Source organism: Salvelinus sp. IW2-2015, linkage group LG6.1 (assembly GCF_002910315.2).
Source record: "Salvelinus sp. IW2-2015 linkage group LG6.1, ASM291031v2, whole genome shotgun sequence".
NCBI lineage: Eukaryota > Metazoa > Chordata > Actinopteri > Salmoniformes > Salmonidae > Salvelinus > Salvelinus sp. IW2-2015.
Genome location: NC_036845.1, coordinates 4,351,324 through 4,372,027, shown reverse-complemented (window position 1 = coordinate 4,372,027; position 20,704 = coordinate 4,351,324). Strand labels below are relative to the sequence as shown.

Sequence of the window (20,704 nt, the reverse complement as noted above, 5' to 3'; positions counted from 1 at the left end):
GACCGGAGGAGGTTCCAGCTCGTGCACCATCTGTGGCCGCAGAGGTCAACCTGCCGATCGGTGCCGGGTTGGTTCTTCTGGGGATCGAGGCAGCAGGTAGGGCACTCTGGCGTCACCCCAGGTAAGCCGGCACCATTCTCACCCAGAGCCCTCTGTTGCAGATATGTTTTAGTATGTTACTTTTTCTGAGTTTTCCCCGCATTCCCAGCATAAGGCGCTCGTTGATTCAGGCACGGCTGGGAATTTTATAGATAGATCGTTTGCCCATAGTTTAGGGATCCCCATTGTTCCCGTGTGTGCCCTTACCCGTTCACACCTTAGATAGTCGACCATTAGGGTCAGGGTTGATTAGGGAGGCCACCGCTCCTCTGGGCATGGTGATGCAGGGGGGTCACAAGGAGAGAATTAGTCTCTTCCTCATTGACTCTCCTGCGTTTCCCGTGGTGCTATGCCTACCCTGGTTAGCTTGTTATGACCCCACTGTTTCTTGGCAACAGAGGGCTCTCACGGGGTAGTCGCGAGAGTGCTCGGGGAGGTGTTTAGGGGTTTCCGTTGGTGCTACCACGGTGGAAAGTCCAGACAAGGTCTCCACCGTGCGCATTCCTCCCGAATATCCCGACTTGGCTCTCGCCTTCTCTAAAATGAGGGCGACTCAATTACCACCTCATCGTCGGGGGGATTGTGCGATAAATCTCCTGGTAGACGCCGCACTTCCCAGGAGTCACGTGTATCCCCTGTCACAGGCGGAGACGGAGGCTATGGGAACATATGTCACTGAATCCCTGCGTCAGGGGTTCATTCGGTCCTCTACTTCACCCGCCTCCTCGAGTTTCTTTTTTGTGAAGAAGAAGGAGGCAGGTCTGCTCCCGTGTATTGACTATCGAGGCCTGAACCAGATCACTGTGAGGTATAGCTACCTGCTACCACTCATAGCCACAGCGATTGAGTCAATGCATGGGGCGCGCTTCTTCACCAAACTAGATCTCAGGAGGGCTTACAACCTGGTGCGTATCCGGGAGGGAGACAAGTGGAAGACGGCTTTCAGTACCACCTCAGGGCACTATGAGTACCTCGTCATGCCGTACGGGTTGATGTCACCTTCCTAGGGTACCGCATTTCCACCTCAGGGGTGGAGATGGAGAGTGACCGCATTTCAGCCGTGCGTAATTGGCTGACTCCCACCACGGTAAAGGAGGTGCAGTGAATTTTAGGGTTTGCCAACTACTACAGGAGGTTTTGTCATGTTTTGTCATTGATTATCATGTCTTGTCCCTGTGCTTCCCTCTGCTGGTCTTATTAGGTTCTTTCTCTTTCTCTCTCTCTCCTCCTCCCTCTCTCCCTCTCCCGCTCTCTCTCTCTCTCTATCGTTCCGTTCCTGCTCCCAGNTTATATAGCCCTTCTTACATCAGCTGATATCTCAAAGTGCTGTACAGACACTCAGCCTAAAACCCCAAACAGCAAGCAATGCAGGTGTAGAAGCACGGTGGCTAGGAACAACTCCCTAGAAAGGCCAAAACCTAGGAAGAAACCTAGAGAGGAACCAGGCTATGAGGGGTGGCCAGTCCTCTTCTGGCTGTGCCGGGTGGAGATTATAACAGTACATGGCCAAGATGTTCAAATGTTCATAAATTACCAGCATGGTCAAATAATAATAATCACAGTAGTTGTCGAGGGTGCAGCAAGTCAGCACCTCAGGAGTAAATTACCTATAACCTGTACCCCCGCACACTGACTCAGTACCAGTACCCCCTGTATATAGCCTCGTTATTGTTATGTTATTGTGTTACTTTTTATTTTACTTTAGTTTATTTGGTAAATATTTTATTATCTCTTCTTGAACTACATTGTTGGTTAAGGGCTTGTAAGTAAGCATTTCAAGGTCTACACTTGTTGTATTTGGTGCATGTGACAAATAAAGTATGATTTGATTTGATTGTATTACCTGAATCATTCCAAACATCCCATTCAGGTCTCCTTCCTTCTCATCCTGATATCTTCAACCTTTGGCTCAATGAGCACATGCATTTATTCACTATCTATTGGCTCACCACGTGTCAACCTGCTACATCCACTAACACCTTCATTAACAGGGTGTTATGGATCAGCCAGAATCAATGCTTCCCCAATGATGCCTATCTCACACTGAGCCCTTCTGAACAAGGGCTGTAGAAAACCTGCAGGGCACACATGTAGTGGGGTAATAATAGTATTATATATACCTCACATGCAACTTGTAATAAGACTATGCATTTAGCCTATTAAAATGTATATCTGACTCCATAAAGATAATTCAAATATAGAAGCAAGCATTAGGCAATAAGTTGACTTTGACTAACAAGAATTTGTCTGAGATTTCTCTATATCAAAGGCAGATATTTAATTAACATTGTACAATGAATGGATTCACATACAAGGAATAAAGTCTACAAGGCAATACTGATGTTAACAAAGCATACTTCTAGGCATATAGATCCTAAGGTTTACTTAGAAGACAAAGCATGAACAAAGAGATGCCTATTAGGCCAGAGGCCTAGAAGCCTAGGAAATGAGAATTGATCATACAACCTTCCTCCATGGACTGGATACAGGATAAGAGAGAGAACAAAGGCATTTCATTCCATTGATAACATCTGAAGGTGTAACTCTTTCAACTCAAAACCAACCACATTGACCAATCAAACGATACCAAGTTTACAGTGTAACCTGACCACCAGGGTGTCACAGTATTTAAAGGCTTGCGTGGGGGATGAGACCAATGTAAATAAGACATCATTCCTGAGTGGACCATAAAATCCCTTCGCATAGAGTAATTTAGAGTTCACCCTGTACAGATAAACAAGTTACCACAGAGATCATACATACAGTACATGCATACATATGCCTTCAGAGTCATGGACACTATATAATTATTCACACATTTAATAGTCAGTTCTCTGGATACTGTAACAGAGAGATACATKTTGGCCCCTCAGAGGGGGAAGGGCTGACAAGTCCTTGGGCATTGTCCTTTGTGCTTTCCTTGTGTTCCTGGACCATTTACCATGCAGCTCCAGGTGACAGAGAAGACAAATCGGGGCTGAGCCTACACACAAATACACACACACAGTAGGGTTGAATATTTTCCCGTTATTTTACAAATGTGCCATTCCGAAAATAAATCACTTTTCTCCCTGGTAACCTGGTATTTTCCGCCAAAACCAGAAGTGTCCTTCAAAAGCATCATAAAGCATATAAATATGTCTGGATTTGATTAGAGCTTTGATCAGCATGAAAATTCAAGCCTGATGCTACCTGAGCCTGATGAGCCATATATTAAATATTGAGTAAATGTCCTTAAGCCATACATTAAGGACATTTAATGAGCCCAAGACCAAAAATTCCCTAAATATTGTGCCATTATCCAATACATATATGATATAGCCTACTGCAGATTATGCACGAAGGAAAAACATAAAAGCCCATATAAATGTAGCTAGCTATATGCTCTGTTGGGTAAATAAATTAAACTAGCGCCAGTAGGCTAACCTTTTTCAGTGTGAACTGTATTACTGAACTCATTGTATTATACTGTATTAAATGGACTTGAATTACACACATTGTTCAAACCATGATAAAGCAGAAGAGAATATGCGATTCTGGTGCAGCATATGCAGCCTACTACAAAGTTACAAGTATAGGCTAGCGAATTAGATTTTAATTTTGAAATATATGATGTCTAGCAAGCTGTTCTAGTCTAGCTTTTCTTGCATGGGACTCCAAAAGCTAAGGAGAGTTATTTAAGGAGAGAGGCCAGCGGAGCACAGGTGTGTGCGTATTGCACAAGAGACAGAGGCTATAAGTTAGAAGCTTATTATGCATAATCCATCATTAATTAGCTAAATATAAGGCTAATACTGCATTGAATATATTATCTGAAATGCTAGGACATCTATATATAGGGCAATATATCAATCTAGAACAGGATTATCTGTTTTGGATGGAGTTGATGGAGAGAAAGACTGCAAGAGTGCTCGCACGTGCACTGATATAAAGCAATGATATTCGAGTGATAGGCTGTTTTAAAACTCTGCAGCTGCAATTATTAAAATAAAAACCAAGGTGACCCCGAAAGCCAGTGCACATGGGTAAATTAGACACGCATTCAGTCTTTATATTAGTGCAGGATAGACTATGCTGCAGCAAATGTAGGCCTACCTATCACTAGAAGAAAAGTTACCATGATGAGATGATAGGTCTACATGTAACGCTCGTCGGAAGAAGTGGACCAAGGTGCAGCGTGGCACGTGTTCATGATTCTTTATTGACTCAGAACACCAAACAAAATAACAAAAGAATAACAAACGTCACGTTCCGTAGGCTTCACAGAGCTAACAAAAACAACATCCCACAACCTAAGGTGGCAAAACAGGCTGCCTAAGTATGAATCCCAATCAGAGACAACGATAGACAGCTGTCCCTGATTGAGAACCATACCTGGCCAAAACATAGAAACATAAAACATAGAATGCGCACCCCACATCACACACTGACCTAACCAAATAGAGAAATAAAACGGCTGTGTAAGGTCAGGGCGTGACACTACATGCATTGTGATCTGCATTCCATACTGAGATGGGCTGTCTGTCTCTACCCTAAGCATTGATTCATCATGCAGAGGCCGTAGAGAAGCCATATTTAGACATTGCATATTCATTTCAATGCAATGCCTTACTCAATATCTAAAATATGAAGTATTAGGTACAGGATGAACATATTGAAACCTGTAAACTTCCATTTACCCAAAAAGTGGTTTTGGACACTTCTCTGGTTTCTATTTTGTTTTGTTTAGTTGGTTGTGGTTTTTGGGGAAATAGATTTAAACTGAATTAATTGAAAGCAAAATGGTTTAAGTGATAAAATACTGGCCAATGGAGCCCCAGTGTGTTTCTGAGAGCATGTGAAGACCTGGCAGTGTTGTCCTGAGCCTGGACTAACACACACACACACACAGACATCCTGTTCTGAGGCTGGCTCCCTCCCGACCTCTGGCATATGGCACATGTACCCTGCACGCTGAGACGTTTGCTGCCTGCTGTTATAACACTGGAACACTGGCCATCTGGGGACGAATGGGGGGGGTAGGGCTACAGGGCTACTCTACTGTACAGGACTATAATCATAGTCTATATTACCGGTGAAGGTGGACGGCCTTTTGGGTTTTTTGATATGGTAATTTAGCAGAACAGAACTGTTGACAACGACGGATATACTGTATATTTAGTATATGCGGCCCATCCGAGTATCGAACCCACAGCCCTTATGCTGCCAGGCCAGTACCATGGTCTGTCTACTGTAACTCACTAAGCTGTTGGAATCACTGTGAGAAAAAGTAGGGGTGATGGAAGGTGTGAGATACAGTACATAAGTGATCAGTGACTGAAACTGTTCTGTGGTCATAGACCACTGTGACTGAAACTGYTCTGTGGCCATAGACCACTGCGACTGAAACTGTTCTGTGGTCATAGACCACTGTGACTGAAACTGTTCTGTGGTCATAGACCACTGTGACTGAAACTGTTCTGTGGTCATAGACCANGACTGAAACTGTTCTGTGGTCATAGACCACTGCGACTGAAACTGTTCTGTGGTCATAGACCACTGCGACTGAAACTGTTCTGTGGTCATAGACCACTGTGACTGAACCTGTTCTGTGGTCATAGACCACTGTGACTGAGCCTGTTCTGTGGTCATAGACCACTGTGACTGAAACTGTTCGTGGTCATAGACCACTGTGACTGAAACTGTTCTGTGGTCATAGACCCCTGTGACTGAACCTGTTCTGTGGTCATAGACCACTGTGACTGTGAAGTTATGAGGCACAGAACTGCAATGAGGTGGTTCCAAGCCTGTTCTATTCATTCTATTTCTATGCTTTCTAGGCACAGTGGGTGGACAGACAGGAAATGAGCCTTGCTGTGTTGTTGTCATTGACCATGAAGGTGTGAGGTAAGTGGCCAGGGGTCTTACCTGTGCTGTCATCATAGACAACGGTGACYGTCTTCCACTTGAAGAAGTGAACCAGGTCCAGAATGGCCCGGCTGAGAGAGGAGAAGTCTGGGTAGAGGCTGACGTAGAAGGAGTCCCTGTTGTCAGACACCTGGTGCTTCCATTTGGTCTGGATGTGGGGCACGCCAAGCGCGTTACAGATGGACTGGACCGCATTGGCTGACGAGCTGTGGGATGGCCCGAAGATGGCCGCCACCCCCAGAGATAGTTGGTCGCAGGCTGGGGGAGGAGACAACGTTCAGTTAGTCCTTTATTCAGTGGTTTATTCAGTATTATATGACATGCTGCTGTTAGTTCCTGGAGGATAAATTATGGATTTCCCACTCCACTATGGCAAGCTGTCCGTTCGTATGGTTTTGAATGACCATCATGAAGTATATTTGGAAAGAAGCCAGTGACAGTGTAAAATGTATGAGCAAGATCTATACACAGTAGGCCTGCATAATATATGAAACGATTGGCAACAGTTTGTAACAACAACATTCTGCATTCAAATGACTTATTTTGATGAAAGGAGAAAATGCTTCAATCACAGAAAAAAGGATATAATGGCCAGTAATCAATAAGACACTTTGGATGCGTATGAAAAAGCACCCTTTTCCCAATAGTGTTCTACTTTTGAACAGACCTTTATGGGGTTGCCCTATGGACGCTGGACAAAAGTAGTGCACTTAAATCGGAAAAAGGGTGCCATTTTAGATGCAGCCTTTGAAATGTCAAGCCTAATGCAACCAGTAAAACGATAGATTATTGCAGTTTATAAACCTGTCTCCAGGGAGACAACCAGCTCTGTGAATTAGTATTACTGCTGAGTCCTTAGCAGAAACCAATCAATTGTCTTGGTTTACGTTTCAACTGCACAGACAACGGATGCATTCCAAACAGCAACCTATTCCCATATAGGGCACTACTTTTGACCAGATTCCTATGGGGCAGCCCGATGAGCCCTAATCAAAAGTAGTGCACTATAAAGCCTAAAGGGAATAGGTTGCCATTTGGGATGCGACCATCCTTTTTCTATGCCTGATTATAATTGTCCCAATCCAACCAATGAACTACGCATGAGCCCATATTCACTGGGTGGGTGGGAACACACTAACAATGCTAAATAGGATAGGAGAGTCACACAAATAGCAAGCAAACGTCAGATGAATATTTGTATATTTTAACACTTGAATATTGAATATCTATGAATATTGTTGCAGGAGACCAGCACCAGTCAKGAATCTGGGTGTGAATGCAGCTGTCTGAATTGTATTCATAACACTTGACCTTTTCTGGAGGCTTCGAAGCTGTCGTAGATGTTTATCCGTTGGATGTCGTATGTTAGCGTTGTGTTTGGCAGTAGGGTTCTGTTCCTGTTGATTGTATTTAAAGCAAATTTAAAGGCTAGTTCCTCAGCACCTGACGGCCCCGACTCAATGGACTCAAAAATTCCTCCTGAAAACAAGAGACAGTTGGTTAGTACAGTAGTTGAACAAAGTGGTTGATGAAATCACATTTAATGTTGAGAGGATTGTTCTTGACTCATTACATATACACTTGTGTGTGATTATCCTGTTCTGTCTTTTACTCATAATTCAACAATCTCCTCATTTAAATAGAAAGGTTAATCAAATACAATTCACAAGATATAGAAATTATAATTCCATCAAGTCCATCGAGACCTTACTATTGACAATAAAATGAGGCAGATATTTTGCAAATCACGTCAGCTGGGGGTACTTTTTGACTCAGGCTATGGGGGTACTTTTAACACTGACACATGACTGAAGCTAAAGCCTTTAGACACGTTAAGGCTTGGACAGTTTCCAACAGGAATCTGATCCAGGGGGATGTACTAYTGTAAGAGAAACTCCTGTAATGTACTGTAGAGTGATGCACTCTCTTCAGAAAGACTGGAGTGGAAAGTGTGTTTAAAAGTGCTGGCTATATGGTCAACGGCCCTCCAGTGAATTCATCTGACAGCCAACAGATGAATGGCTGCCGGAGATGCTTGTGAGGGGAGTGGGTGGAACTCTTAGATCAATGTGCCCTGATTGGCCGGCGGATCAATCAATCAAGCCCTTGGGGAGCGCTGGAGCACAGCGGCGGGAGATTGAAGTGTTTTGTTTGGGTTAGCCCCCTGGCCTGCCCCGTTGGCTCACAGTCTGTCGGTCTGTCAGAGGAAGCTGTCAGTAGATTCTATGGTTTATTTACTCATACTATAAAACTCAAAAAGCAGCAACTAAACAGAGGACCGGGACACTTGCAGAAGTAGCAACTAAACAGAGGACCGGGACACTTGCAGAAGCAGCAACTAAACAGAGGACCAGGCCACTTGCAGAAGCAGCAACTAAACAGAGGACCGGGACGCTTGCAGAAGCAGCAACTTAACAGAGGCCCGGGACGCTTGCAGAAGCAGCAACTAAACAGAGGACCGGGACGCTTTTGCAGAAGCAGCAACTTAACAGAGGACCGGGACGCTTGCAGAAGCAGCAACTAAACAGAGACCGGGACGCTTGCAGAAGCAGCAACTAAACAGAGGACCGGGACACTTGCAGAAGCAGCAACTAAACAGAGGACCGGGACACTTGCAGAAGCAGCAACAAGACACAAGTCAGGAAAAGTTTCTCTCCTCTCTCTCATTAGTATTCTTCTCGTGGGAGAGCTCTATTTTGCATGCCATAATGAGTTGGAGGGAATTAATAAGCATCAGTTAATCGGGATGTACTATAATTGGAATCCTGAGCTTTCGGAATCGCTCCGTTCACATGAGCGAAGCACCGTTTCTTGCTGAGAAGAGAATGTCTCTGTGGCTCAATTGAAAGAAAGAGGAGAGAAGAGAAGCGAGTGAATGACTAAACGACTGACCGACCATGTGAATGTGAAAGAAGAAGATGAATCAGACTGGACAGATTAATGCGAAGACGTGACAGAGGGAGTAGGTGATGAATATGAATATGTGTAATGTGTAACTCCTTTGTATTACAGGTTACGATAAGTATGCATTCACATGAAAAATGTGAGCAATGTAGAAAGCAGATTGAACTGAAGGTCAATGTATGAGTACCATACATACAGTACTGATGAATTGAATGAAGKGGTATAGGTATGGTATAGGTGGGTGAAAGGTTAACACAATGACGTTAAATATTAATAGTATAATATGATTACAAGGGATAATGAGTGTATGGATAGGTACAGGTCTATGTGTAGTGTGAATATGACAATGAGGAAGCTAGTCTAAATGARATTGTGGGGAWGAATGKAAGAGGGTGTGGTYAGCAGTGAWGGGGTAGWTAGGAGAACAGGTGRGGMTAACATTAAGTAAGGCCTATGTAAAATGGCTGCCCCATTTTCAYACACAAAAATCATGTWGTGCACCCTTAGAGGGCTTTCATTGAATTTTGACATCCAGATAATAACAGTGACATATTGAGTTCCACCCAGCGAGTAGCTAGTCCCCCTGCTGACTGGTGCCTTGTAAGGTTCTTTGATTTGATACTATAAGCCCATAGATCCACAGAGCTTACAGCAGACAGAGATCTGATATCCACTACAGAGGTGACAGCTCTCATAATACCTGACGAAGAGGAAATAAGAGCAAAATCACCATAATGTTGATCCCCAAAACATACAAGCCAGAGGTCATAAAGGTGTGCGTGTGTGGGTGTGTGTATGTGCAGGAGAGAATCACATCAATCAACACTTCATCAATCGGTGGAAATTACATTAACAGACACAAACTGACCACAGCAGAGCACTCACGACAACATGGCTACTCCGACCAATCACAGAGTTCACAGAGCCGTGTCGCCCGACCTAGCCAAACAGATCCTCTTCAGCTCTGTCCCAGAACAGATCCCAAAACAAAACCTCAAGCTATAGTTTGTCACAAAAAACATGTACCACCGCTTGAGTCGCCACAAATGAAGGCTGTATCCTGCTGCTGTTGGCACCATGGTATTGTAGACCTTCACTACCGGTCAAARGTTTTAAAACACCTACTCATTCAAGGGTTTATCTTTATTTTTATTTATTTTTCTACATTGTAGAATAATAGTGGACATTAAAACGATGAAATAGCACACATGGAATCATGTAGTAACGAAAAAAGTGTTTAACAAGTCAAAATATATTTTATATTTTAGATCTTCAAAGTAGCCACCCTTTGTCTTGATGACAGCTTTGCACAATCGTGATATTCTTTCAACCAGCTTCATGAGGTAGTCACCTGGAATGCATTTCAATTAACAGGTGTGCCTTGTTAAAAGTTCATTTGTGGAATTTCTTTCCTTCTTAATGCATTTGAGGCAATCAGTTGTGGTGTGACAAGGTAGGGGTGGTATACAGAAGATAGCCCTATTTGGTAAAAGACCAAGTCCATATTATGGCAATAACAGCTCAAATAAGCAAAGAGAAACGACAGTATATCATTACTTTAAGACATGAAGGTCAGACAATATGGAACATTTCATGAACTTTAAAAGTTTCTTCAAGTGCAGTCCCAAAAAACATCAAGCGCTATGATGAAACTGGCTCTCATGAGGACCGCCACAAGAATGGAAGACCCAGAGTTACCTCTGCTGCAGAGGATACGTTCATTAGTTCCAGCCTCAGAAATTGCAGCCCTAATAAATGCTTTACAGAGTTCAAGTAACAGACACATCTCAACATCAACAACTGTTCAGAGGAGACTGTGTGAATCAGAACTTCATGGTCGAATTGCTTTAAAAAAAAACATCAACTAAAGGACACCAATAAGAAGAAGAGACTTACTTCGGCCAAGAAACATGAGCAATGGACATTAGACCGGTGGAAATTTGTCCTTTTGTCTGGAGTCAAAATGTGAGATTTTTTGGTTTCAACCGCCGTGTCTTTGTGAGACGCGTGTGGGTGAACGAATGATCTCCATATGTGTTGTTCCAACCGTAAAGCATGGAGGAGGAGGTGTTATGGTGTGGGGGTGCTTTGCTGGTGACACTGTCTGTGATTTATTTAGAATTCAGAGCACACATAACTAGCATGACTACCACAGCATTCTGCAGCGACACGGAATTCCATCTGGTTTTGGCTTAGTGGGACTATCATTTGTTTTTCAACAGGACAATAACCCAACACACCTCCAGGCTGTGTAAGGGCTATTTTACCAAGAAGGACAGTGGAGTGCTGCATCAGATGACCTGGCCTCCACAATCCCCTGACCTCAACCAAATTGACATGGTTTGGGATGAGTCGGACCGCAGAGTGAAGGAATAGCAGCCAACAAGTTCTCAGCATATGTGGGAACTCCTTCAAGACTGTTGGAAAAGCATTCCAGGTGAAGCTGGTTGAGAGAATGCCAAGAGTGTGCAAAGCTGTCATCAAGGCAAAGGGTGGCTTGATTTGTTTCACACTTTTTTGGTTACTACATGATTCCATGTGTGTTATTTCATAGTTTTTATGACCTAACTATTATTCTACAATGTAGAAAATTGTAAAGATTAAGAAAAATCCTTGAGTAGGTGTTCTAAAACTTTTGACCGGTAGTGTATATACTCTGGAGCCAAGTGTATATACTCTGGAGTATGTACCAAGTATCTAAGAGTGCTTATTCAAGATCAGTTTAGGCAGATTAGGCAATAAATAAAATTACATGTCTTGGGGGACCTGATCCTAAATCAGCACTCCTACTCTGAGACAGTTGATACATACGGCCCCTGGTCTAGACACTGGAGAATGGATCAGTGTGGGCACTGGAGAATGGATCAGTGTGGGCACTGGAGAATGGATCAGTGTGGGTACTGGAGAATGGGATCAGTGTGATCGAGAGGAGCACTAGGGAGAATGCGGAGTATCAGTGTTGACGGGGTACTGGCAGGAATGAATCAGTGTGAGGTACTGGGAAATGATCTTTTCAGTGTGGTACTTGGAGGACAGTGGATCCAGTGTGGGACTGGATTATTTTTCTAATGGATCAGTGTGGGGTACTGGATATCAATATGATCCAGTGTGCGAAGTACTTGGCATAATGGCATCAGTGTGGGTACTGGATAATCGAGGCATCAGTGGGGCACTGGATAATGGGATAGTGTGGGTGTATACTGGAGAATGGATCAGTGTGGGGTACTCTGGAGAATGGATCAGACTGTGAAGGCGTAATACTGGAGATGGATTACAGAAATGAGTGGCTGTATCAGGAGGGTACTGGAGAATGGATTAAGTTAGGGTACCTGGATAAATGGTCAGGTGGAACTGGATAAGATCAGTGTGGTTACTTGGAAGAATGGATCAGTTAAAGATCTCTGGGATATTTACTGCGACGAATGGATCAGTGAGGGGTACTGTGAGAATGGATCAGTGTAGGGTACTGAGAGAATGTGATCAGTGTAGAGGTACTTGGAAAATGGCTGGGATCAGTGGGTAACTGTGGATGAATCAGTGTGGTACGCCGTCGTGGCTTGGCGTGTTTTGGTAATGCCGTATACTTTCATTGCTGTTGTTGTGTGCTCTTTCTTATCTTTGCTTATAGTTTTGTCATGGCTTATGGTTTATGGTCTTGTGACTGGTTCTTTGTGAATTTTTGGGAGTTATTGATTTGATGTGTGCATGGGTTTTCTCCGGGAGGACTGTCCCCCGGACTTCGGTCCGAGCGACAGAGTTGGAGTGATGGTCCAGTCAGAGAACATCGCTCGCGTGGATCACGGTGATAGGAAAGCCTTGCGTGCGGACCGTACTGCGAAACTATGGGCGCGAGAATGATCAACCCCCGTCCACACCGACCACTCTCACCGCCCCCCGACCTAGCATGAATTGTTGGGCACTGGAGAATGGATCAGTTGTGGTACTTGTTGTGCGGCGGGAATGTGATCAGTGTGGGTACTGCTCAGAGAATGGATCAGTGGGATCGGACGATTACGTGAGAGTTGGACCTTGGGATGAAAAATATGGATCAGTGTGGTACTGGAGAATGATCAGTGGACTTATGTGTGGGTACTGTTGGAGACAATGGATCAGTGTGGGTACTGGAAGAATGGATCAGTGTGGGTACTGGAGAATGGATCAGTGTGGGTACTGGGACTGGAGAATGGATCAGTGTGGGTACTGGAGAATGGATCAGTGATGTATGGACTGGAGAATGGATCAGAGTGTGGGTACTGGAGAATGATCAGTGTGGGTACTGGAGAATGGATCAGGTGGGTACTGGAGAATGGATCAGTAGTGGTGTGGTACTGGAGAATGGATCAGTGTGGGTACTGGAGAATGGATCATGTGGGTACTGGAGAATGGATCAGTGTGGGGTACTGGAGAATGGATCAGTGTGGGTACTGGATAATGGATCAGTGTGGGTACTGGAGAATGGATCAGTTGGGTACTGGAGATGGATCAGTGTGGTACTGGGTACTGGAGAATGGATCAGTGTGGGTACTGTGAAAGTGGATCATGGTGGGCACTGGAGAATGATCGGTTATCATGTGTGGATACTGGAGAATGGATCAGTGTGGGTACTGGAGAATGGATCAGTGTGGGTACTGGGAGAATGGATCAGTGTGGTACTGGAGAATGGATCAGTGTGGTACTGGAGAATGGATCAGTGTGGGTACTGGAGAATGGATCAGTGTGGGTACTGGAGAATGGATCATGTGGGCACTGGAGAATGGATCAGTGTGGTACTGGAGAATGGATCAGTTGTGGGACTGGAGAATGGATCAGTGTGGGTACTGGAGGAGAATGGATCAGTGTGGGTACTGGTGAGGAATGGATCAGTGTGGGTACTGGAGAATGGAGTCAGCTGTGGTACTGGAGAATGGATCAGTGTGGGTACTGGATAATGGATCAGTGTGGGTACTGGAGAATGGATCAGTGTGGGTACTGGATAATGGATTAGTGTGGGTACTGGAGAATGCCCTTTCCCTCTCAGCTGGTGACATGTGTTCTGTGATCAGACTACTGGGTCTTCCTCAGCCCAAACATCCATCAAAACCCATCACTATTAACACCCCTAATTAATGATCAATGGGGTCTTCAGCATCCCTGAATTATTAATCCAACAAGGATACCAGCGCCACGATCAATGTCATCACATCATCCACATCTTTCTGTGCCAAGAAGGGAGTGTATAGCCTCATTTAAATCTCAGTAAGTATGTTTGGCCACATCATACTGTCACGGCTCCTCCTCTGCAGTGCAGGGGGCGGTTCCTCCTGCAGGCAGAGGAGGGTCGTTAGTGATTGGAGTCACCTGGGCTCAGGGTATTTAAACTGCTGCTTCACTAATCTCTCTCTCTCTGCTCCTCCAGGTATGATCCTGTTTTGTTTGTTCCTTTGCAGTTTTGCATAGTTTTCACTCAGTCATGTTCACACACACATATTCACGCATCCATGCACTTTACATACACCTTACATTATGATACTTCCACACCTCATTACTTTTTCTTAGTTTAAAGTTTATAGTTTTGTTTATAATAAAGAACAATTTTAATTGGCCTATACCTGTTGTTCGTGTCCCCTCATTTTTGTCACAGGCTATGAGCCGGATTGTGACAATACTGACACATGTGGACAAAGGATAATTCATCATCCTCTAACTGCAATATGAAAACCAAATAGAGATGAATGGTAGTGACGTTCATATTTCTTAGCTGATCAATCAGCTTTGATAGGAAAGCGCTGAGCTCTCCAAAAGCTGATCAATATTGTCATTGAGTTGCCTCAAACCAAATATTTGTAATACATTCAGCAAAAAATGTTTTTAGTTTTTTTAGGACCCTGTCTTTCAAAGATAATTCGTAAAAATCCAAATAACTTCACAGATCTTCATTGTAAAGGGTTTAAACACTGTTTCCCATGCTTGTTCAATGAACCATAAACAATTAATGAACATGCACCTGTGGAACGGTCATTAAGACACTAACAGCTCGTCTGTAAGCTGTAGGCAATTAAGGTCAGAGTTATGAAAACTTAGGACACTAAAGAGGTCTTTCTACTGACTCTGAAAAACACCAAAAGAAAGATGCCCAGGGTCCCTGCTCATCTGCGTGAACGTGCCTTAGACATGCTGCAAGGAGGCATGAGGACTGTTGATGTGGCCAGGGCAATAAATTGCAATGTCCGTACTGTGAGACGCCTAAGACAGCGCTACCGGAAGACAGGTCGGACAGCAGGATCGGTACATCCGAATATCACACCTGTGGGACAGGTACAGAATGGCAACAACAACTGCCCGAGTTACACCAGGAACGCACAATCCCTCCATCAGTGCTCAGACTGTCCACAATAGGCTGATAGAGGCTGGACTGAGGACTTGTAGGCCTGTTGTAAGGCAGGTCCTCACCAGACATCACCGGCAACAACATCGCCTATGGGCACAAAACCACCCCTCACAGGACCAGACAGGACTGGCAAAAAGTGCTCTTCACAGATGAGTTGAGGTTTTGTCTCACCAGGGCTGATGGTTGGATTCGCGTTTATCGTCGAAGGAATGAGCGTTACACCGAGGCATGTACTCTGGAGCCGGATCGATTTGGAGGTGGAGGGTCCGTCATGGTCTCGGGCGGTGTGTCACAGCATCATCGGACTGAGCTTGTTGTCATTGCAGGCAATCTCAACGCTGTGTGTTACAGGGAAGACATCCTCCTCCCTCATGTGGTACCCTTCCTGCAGGCTCATCCTGACATGACCCTCCAGCATGATAATGCCACCAGCCATACTACTCCTTCTGTGAGTGATTTCCTGCAAGATAGGAATGTCAGGGTTCTGCCACGGCCAGCGAAGAGCACGGATCTCAATCCCATTGAGCATGTCTGGGACCTGTTGGATCGGAGGGTGAGGGCTAGGGCCATTCCCCCCAGAAATGTCCCGGGAACTTTCAGGTGCCTTGGTGGAAGAGTGGGGTAACATCTCACAGCACTGGCAGATCTGGTGCATTCCATGAGGAGGAGATGCACTGCAATACTTAATGCAGCTGGTGGCCACACCAGATACTGACTGTTACTTTTGATTTTGACCCCTCCTTTGTTCAGGGACACATTTTTCAATGTCTGTTAGTCACATGTCTGTGGAACAGTTTATGTCTCAGATGTTGAATCTTGTTATGTTCATGCAAATATTTACACATGTTAAGTTTGGTGAAAATAAACGCAGTTGACAGTGAGGACATTTATTTCAGAATTCCTACTTCACAATCAGTCTGCACCAGTGGAGTCTGCACCAGAGGAGTCTGCACCAGTGGTCTGCACMAGAGGAGTCTGCACCAGAGGAGTCTGCACCAGAGCAGTCTGCACCAGAGGAGTCTGCACCAGTGGAGTCTGCACCAGAGGAGTCTGCACCAGAGGAGTCTGCACCAGAGCAGTCTGCACCAGAGCAGTCTGCACCAGAGGAGTCTGCACCAGAGGAGTCTGCACCAGTGGAGACTGCCCCAGTGGAGTCTGCACCAGAGCAGTCTGCACCAGAGGAGTCTGCACCAGAGCAGTCTGCACCAGAGGAGTCTGGATGATTTTAGGAGGAGCTATAGGAGGACACGCTTATTGTAATGGCTGGAATGGATTAAATGGAATGCTATCAAACACATCAAACATGTAGGAACCACTTTTGACTCCGTTCCATTAATTCCATTCCAGCCATTACAATGATCCTGTCCTCCTATTGCTCCTCCCACCAGCCTCCTCTGGTCTGTACCGTGTTTGTTTCCTTTGGAAGAGATGCATCARCATCAACTCCTGTAGACTAAGTCAATCATATCTTTGGGCCAAACTGATACTACTTTGGAATGTCAATATACAGTATACTGAACAAAAATATAAACGCAACATGCAACAATTCAAAGATTTACAGTTTATATAAGGAAATAAGTCAATTGAAATAGATTCATTAGGCACYAATCTATGGATTTCACATGACTGGGAATACATATATGCATCTGTTGGTCACAGATACCTAAAAAATCGGTCACAGATACCTAAAAAATCGGTCACAGATACCTAAAAAATCGGTCACAGATACCTAAAAAATCGGTCACAGATACCTAAAAAATAGGTCACAGATACCTAAAAAATAGGTCACAGATACCTAAAAAAAAGGTAGATCAGAAAACCAGTCAGTATCTGGTGTGACCACCATTTGCCTCAAACAGCACGAAACATCTCCTTCATAGAGTTGATCAGGCTGTTGATTGTGGCCTGTGGAATGTTTTCCCACTCCTCTTCAATCGCTGTTCGAAGTTGCTGGATACAGGCGGGAAACATGCTCAATGTCTAGTGAGTATACAGGCCATGGAAGAACTGGGACATTTTCAGCTTCCAGGAATTGTGTATAGATCCTTGCAACATGGGACCGTGCATTATCATGCTGAAACATGAGGTGATGGTGGCTGATGAATGGCACAACAATGGGATCTCATCACGGTATCTCTGTGCATTAAAATTGCCATAGATAAAATGTAATTTTGTTGGTTGTCCATAGCTTATGCCTGCCSATACCATAACCCCACCGCCACCATGGGACACTCGCTGACATCAGCAAACCACTCACCCACACAACGCCATACACGGTCTGCAGCTGTGAGGCCGGTTGGAAGTCCCACTAAATTCTCTAAAACGACGTTCTCTAGCTTATGGTAGAGAAATTAACATTCAATTATCTGGCAACAGCTATGGTGAACAATCCAGCAGTCAGCATGCCAATTGCCTGCTCCCTCTGTGGCATTGTGTTGTGTAACAAAACTGCACATTTTACAGTGGCCTTTTTCTGTCCCCAGCATTGTGTTGTGCACCTGTGTATTGATCATGTAGTTTAATCAGCTTCTTAATATGCCACACCTGTCAGGTGGATGCATTACCATGGCAAAGGAGAAATGCTCACTAACAGGGATGTAAACACATTTGTGCACACAATTTGAGAGAAATAAGCTTTTTTGTCCATATAGAACATTTCTGGGACCAACACTTTACATGTTGCATTTATATTTTTGTTCAGTGTATAATCAACGGGCTCGGTCAAAGCCAGCCATCTCCTGCAGCCTAACCTGACATAGCGGGTGTCAAATAAACACCTGACACGGGTCCCCACATCCGGTTTCAGGGGAAAGGGGATGTTTACGGTTTTCTGAGAACCCCGCTGAGTGTGCCTGCAGACAAATATAATTATGACAAATTCTGCGTAGAGGGATAARATAGATAGTGCTTATCGTGCAAGTTTAGGGTGACCAGAATGTTAAATTGACACAAACAAAAAGTTTCTATAACAATGAGTGCAATAGCATTGTGATAAGAAATAAGTCTAGACCTGATTACCTGAGTCTCACTGAAGGCCTAGAATAGACTTAGCCTCAATCACCCTCACTAAATGAGTCTGACATGGCACACTAATCCCTATACCAACACCCTATTTACATAAGTCTCTGATACAAAGTAGTATACTAGATAGGGGATAGGGTGCCATAGAATTTCAGATTTACTCTTCTATACCAAAGCTTGTTTTTTTATCACTTTTTCCTATAAAAGCTCAGCTTTGTCCAGTTGAGGATAGAATGAATACATCACCATCAGTACATTAGTTTTAGGCAGAATTTAATTTCCCTTCATTTGGTTGAACTCATGAAAATAAACAACACACTCCATTTTAAAGYAGTCTGTTTTCTTTTTTAATACCTTGTGCCGGTCTGAAATCAATTGCTACACTTGCTGCTATCTTGGCAAGCATGTGTGTTCTTGTTGGGCTGCGGAGAGGAGCGGAGAGCCGGAGAGGCTATCTTTGATGAATGTGCTCAGTAATCCAGTCAATTGGTCGCATTAATAATGTTTGGTTTGCTAAAATAGCGATGTGCTCAGTAATCCAGTCAATTGGTCGCATTAATAATGTTTGGTTTGCTAAAATAGCGATTGTAGCCGCCCAACCGTTGCTGCTTCTGGGCTGTGGGGCCCTGCGCACATTGAGCTGAGGGAATCAACACGACTTACAGGCTTTTAAGAGCTCAGCACAACACCATAGTTCAAAGATCAATGACAGAGAGAGAGAGAGATTAAGTGGTGTGTGTGTGTTGTGTGTGTGTGTGTGTGTGTGTGGTTGTGTGTGTGTGTGTGTGTGTGTGTGCTGTGTGTGTGTGTGTGTGTGTGTGTGTGGTGTGTGTGGTGGTGTGTGTGTGGTGTTGTGTGTGTGTTGTGTGTGTGTGTGTGTGTGTGTGTGAGTGTTTTGGTTTCTGACTCACGTTGATGTATAACAAGTTGCAACACTGGACTTTTTACAGCTCTTAGCAAATGTGCTCCAATGAATGATAACAAAAAGTGTTCTGGCAATATGCAGAACTACTGCACAGTGTCAGGTGATGGCTGTCTTAACAGTAAACTATGCGATTGCAAATTGCAAAATCTCATTCCTGCTGAGTTGAAGGGTATAAGAAGTAAAGGGCAGAGAAACACTGGATCTGATTACCATTACTGGTCTTTACCAAGAGGAGAACGTTAAACGTCAAGATGGTCTCTGTTTCCTCTAAACTCGTGACTGCTGTCCTCTACCTCCTCCTGTCAGTGAGTTGCTGTTCCTCTAACCTTCCTCGCTGTCTCTAGACTCTTGTGTGAGTTGCTTGTGTTACTCTAACCTCCTCCTGGTCAGTAAGTTGTGTTCTTCCTCTAACCCTACTCTCCTGTCAGTGAGTTGCTGTTCCTCTAACCTCCTCCTGGCCAGTGAGTTGCTGTTCCTCTAAACCTCCGATGTCAGTGGAGTTGCTGTTCCTCTAAACCTCCTCGTGTCAGTGAGTTGCTGTTCCTCTAACTCCTCCTCGCGTTGTCGTTCCTCTAACCTCCTCCTGTCAGTGAGCTTGCTGTTCCTCTATCACCTCTCCTGTCAGTGAGTTACTGTTCCTCTAAACCTCCTCCTCGTCAGTGAGTTGCTGTTCCTTACCTCCTCCTGTGTTCCTCTAACCTCCTCCTGTCAGTGAGTTAATGTTCCTCTAAGCGCTCCTGCCTAGTCAGTGAGTACTGTCCTCTAACCTCCTCCTGTCAGTGAAGTTGCTGTCCTCTAACCTCCTCCTGTCAGTGAGATTACTGTTCATCTAACCTTCCTCATGTCAGTGAGGTACTGGTTCCTCTACCCTCCTGCCTGCAGTTGAGTTGCTGTTTCTCTAACTCCTCCTGTCAGTGAAGTTGCTGTTTCCTCTACCCCTCCTGTCAGTGAGTTGCTGTTCCTCTAACCTCCTCCTGTCAGTGAGTTGCTGTTCCTCAACCTCTCCTGTCATGAGTTACTGTTCCTCTAAACTCCTCCTGTCGAGTGAGTTGCTTTCCCTCTAACCTCCTCCTGTCAGTGAGTTGCTGTCTCTAACTCCTCCTGGTCAGTGAGTTGCTGTTCTTCTAACCTCCTATGTTCAGTGATGTTGACTGTTCCGTTAACCTCTCATGTCGTGAAGTCGTCCTTACTCCTCCTGTCAGTGGTTACTGTCCGTAACCTCCTCCTGTCAGTGAGTTGCTGTTCTCTAACCCCTCATGTTCAGTGAGTGACTTGTCCTCTAACCTCCTCGTCAGTTGAGTTTGCTGTTCCTTCTACTCCTCATGTCAGTAGTTACTTTCTTCTAACCTCCTTCCTGTCGTGAGGTTGCTGTTCCTCTAACCTGCCGTCATGTCAGGAGTTACTTTCCTCTAACGCTCCTCCTGCGTGAGTTGTTTCACTGCTAGGGGCCCTCCTTCATGTGCAGTGAGTATCTCTCTCTT

The 20,704-nt window shown here is 44.6% G+C and overlaps 1 protein-coding gene across 1 annotated transcript in view; it reads right to left on the bottom strand.

Annotated features, from left to right (window-relative positions):
- Positions 1-20,704, bottom strand: part of LOC111964614 (glutamate receptor ionotropic, kainate 2-like) — a 188,741-nt gene that overhangs the window by 96,448 nt on the left and 71,589 nt on the right. The window contains exons 2-3 of the mRNA XM_023988460.3: positions 7,318-7,485; positions 6,007-6,264 (exon numbers count right to left, since the gene is read on the bottom strand). Of these exons, the coding sequence (XP_023844228.1) occupies positions 6,007-6,264; positions 7,318-7,485 (426 nt within the window). The remainder of the gene's footprint in view (positions 1-6,006; positions 6,265-7,317; positions 7,486-20,704) is intronic.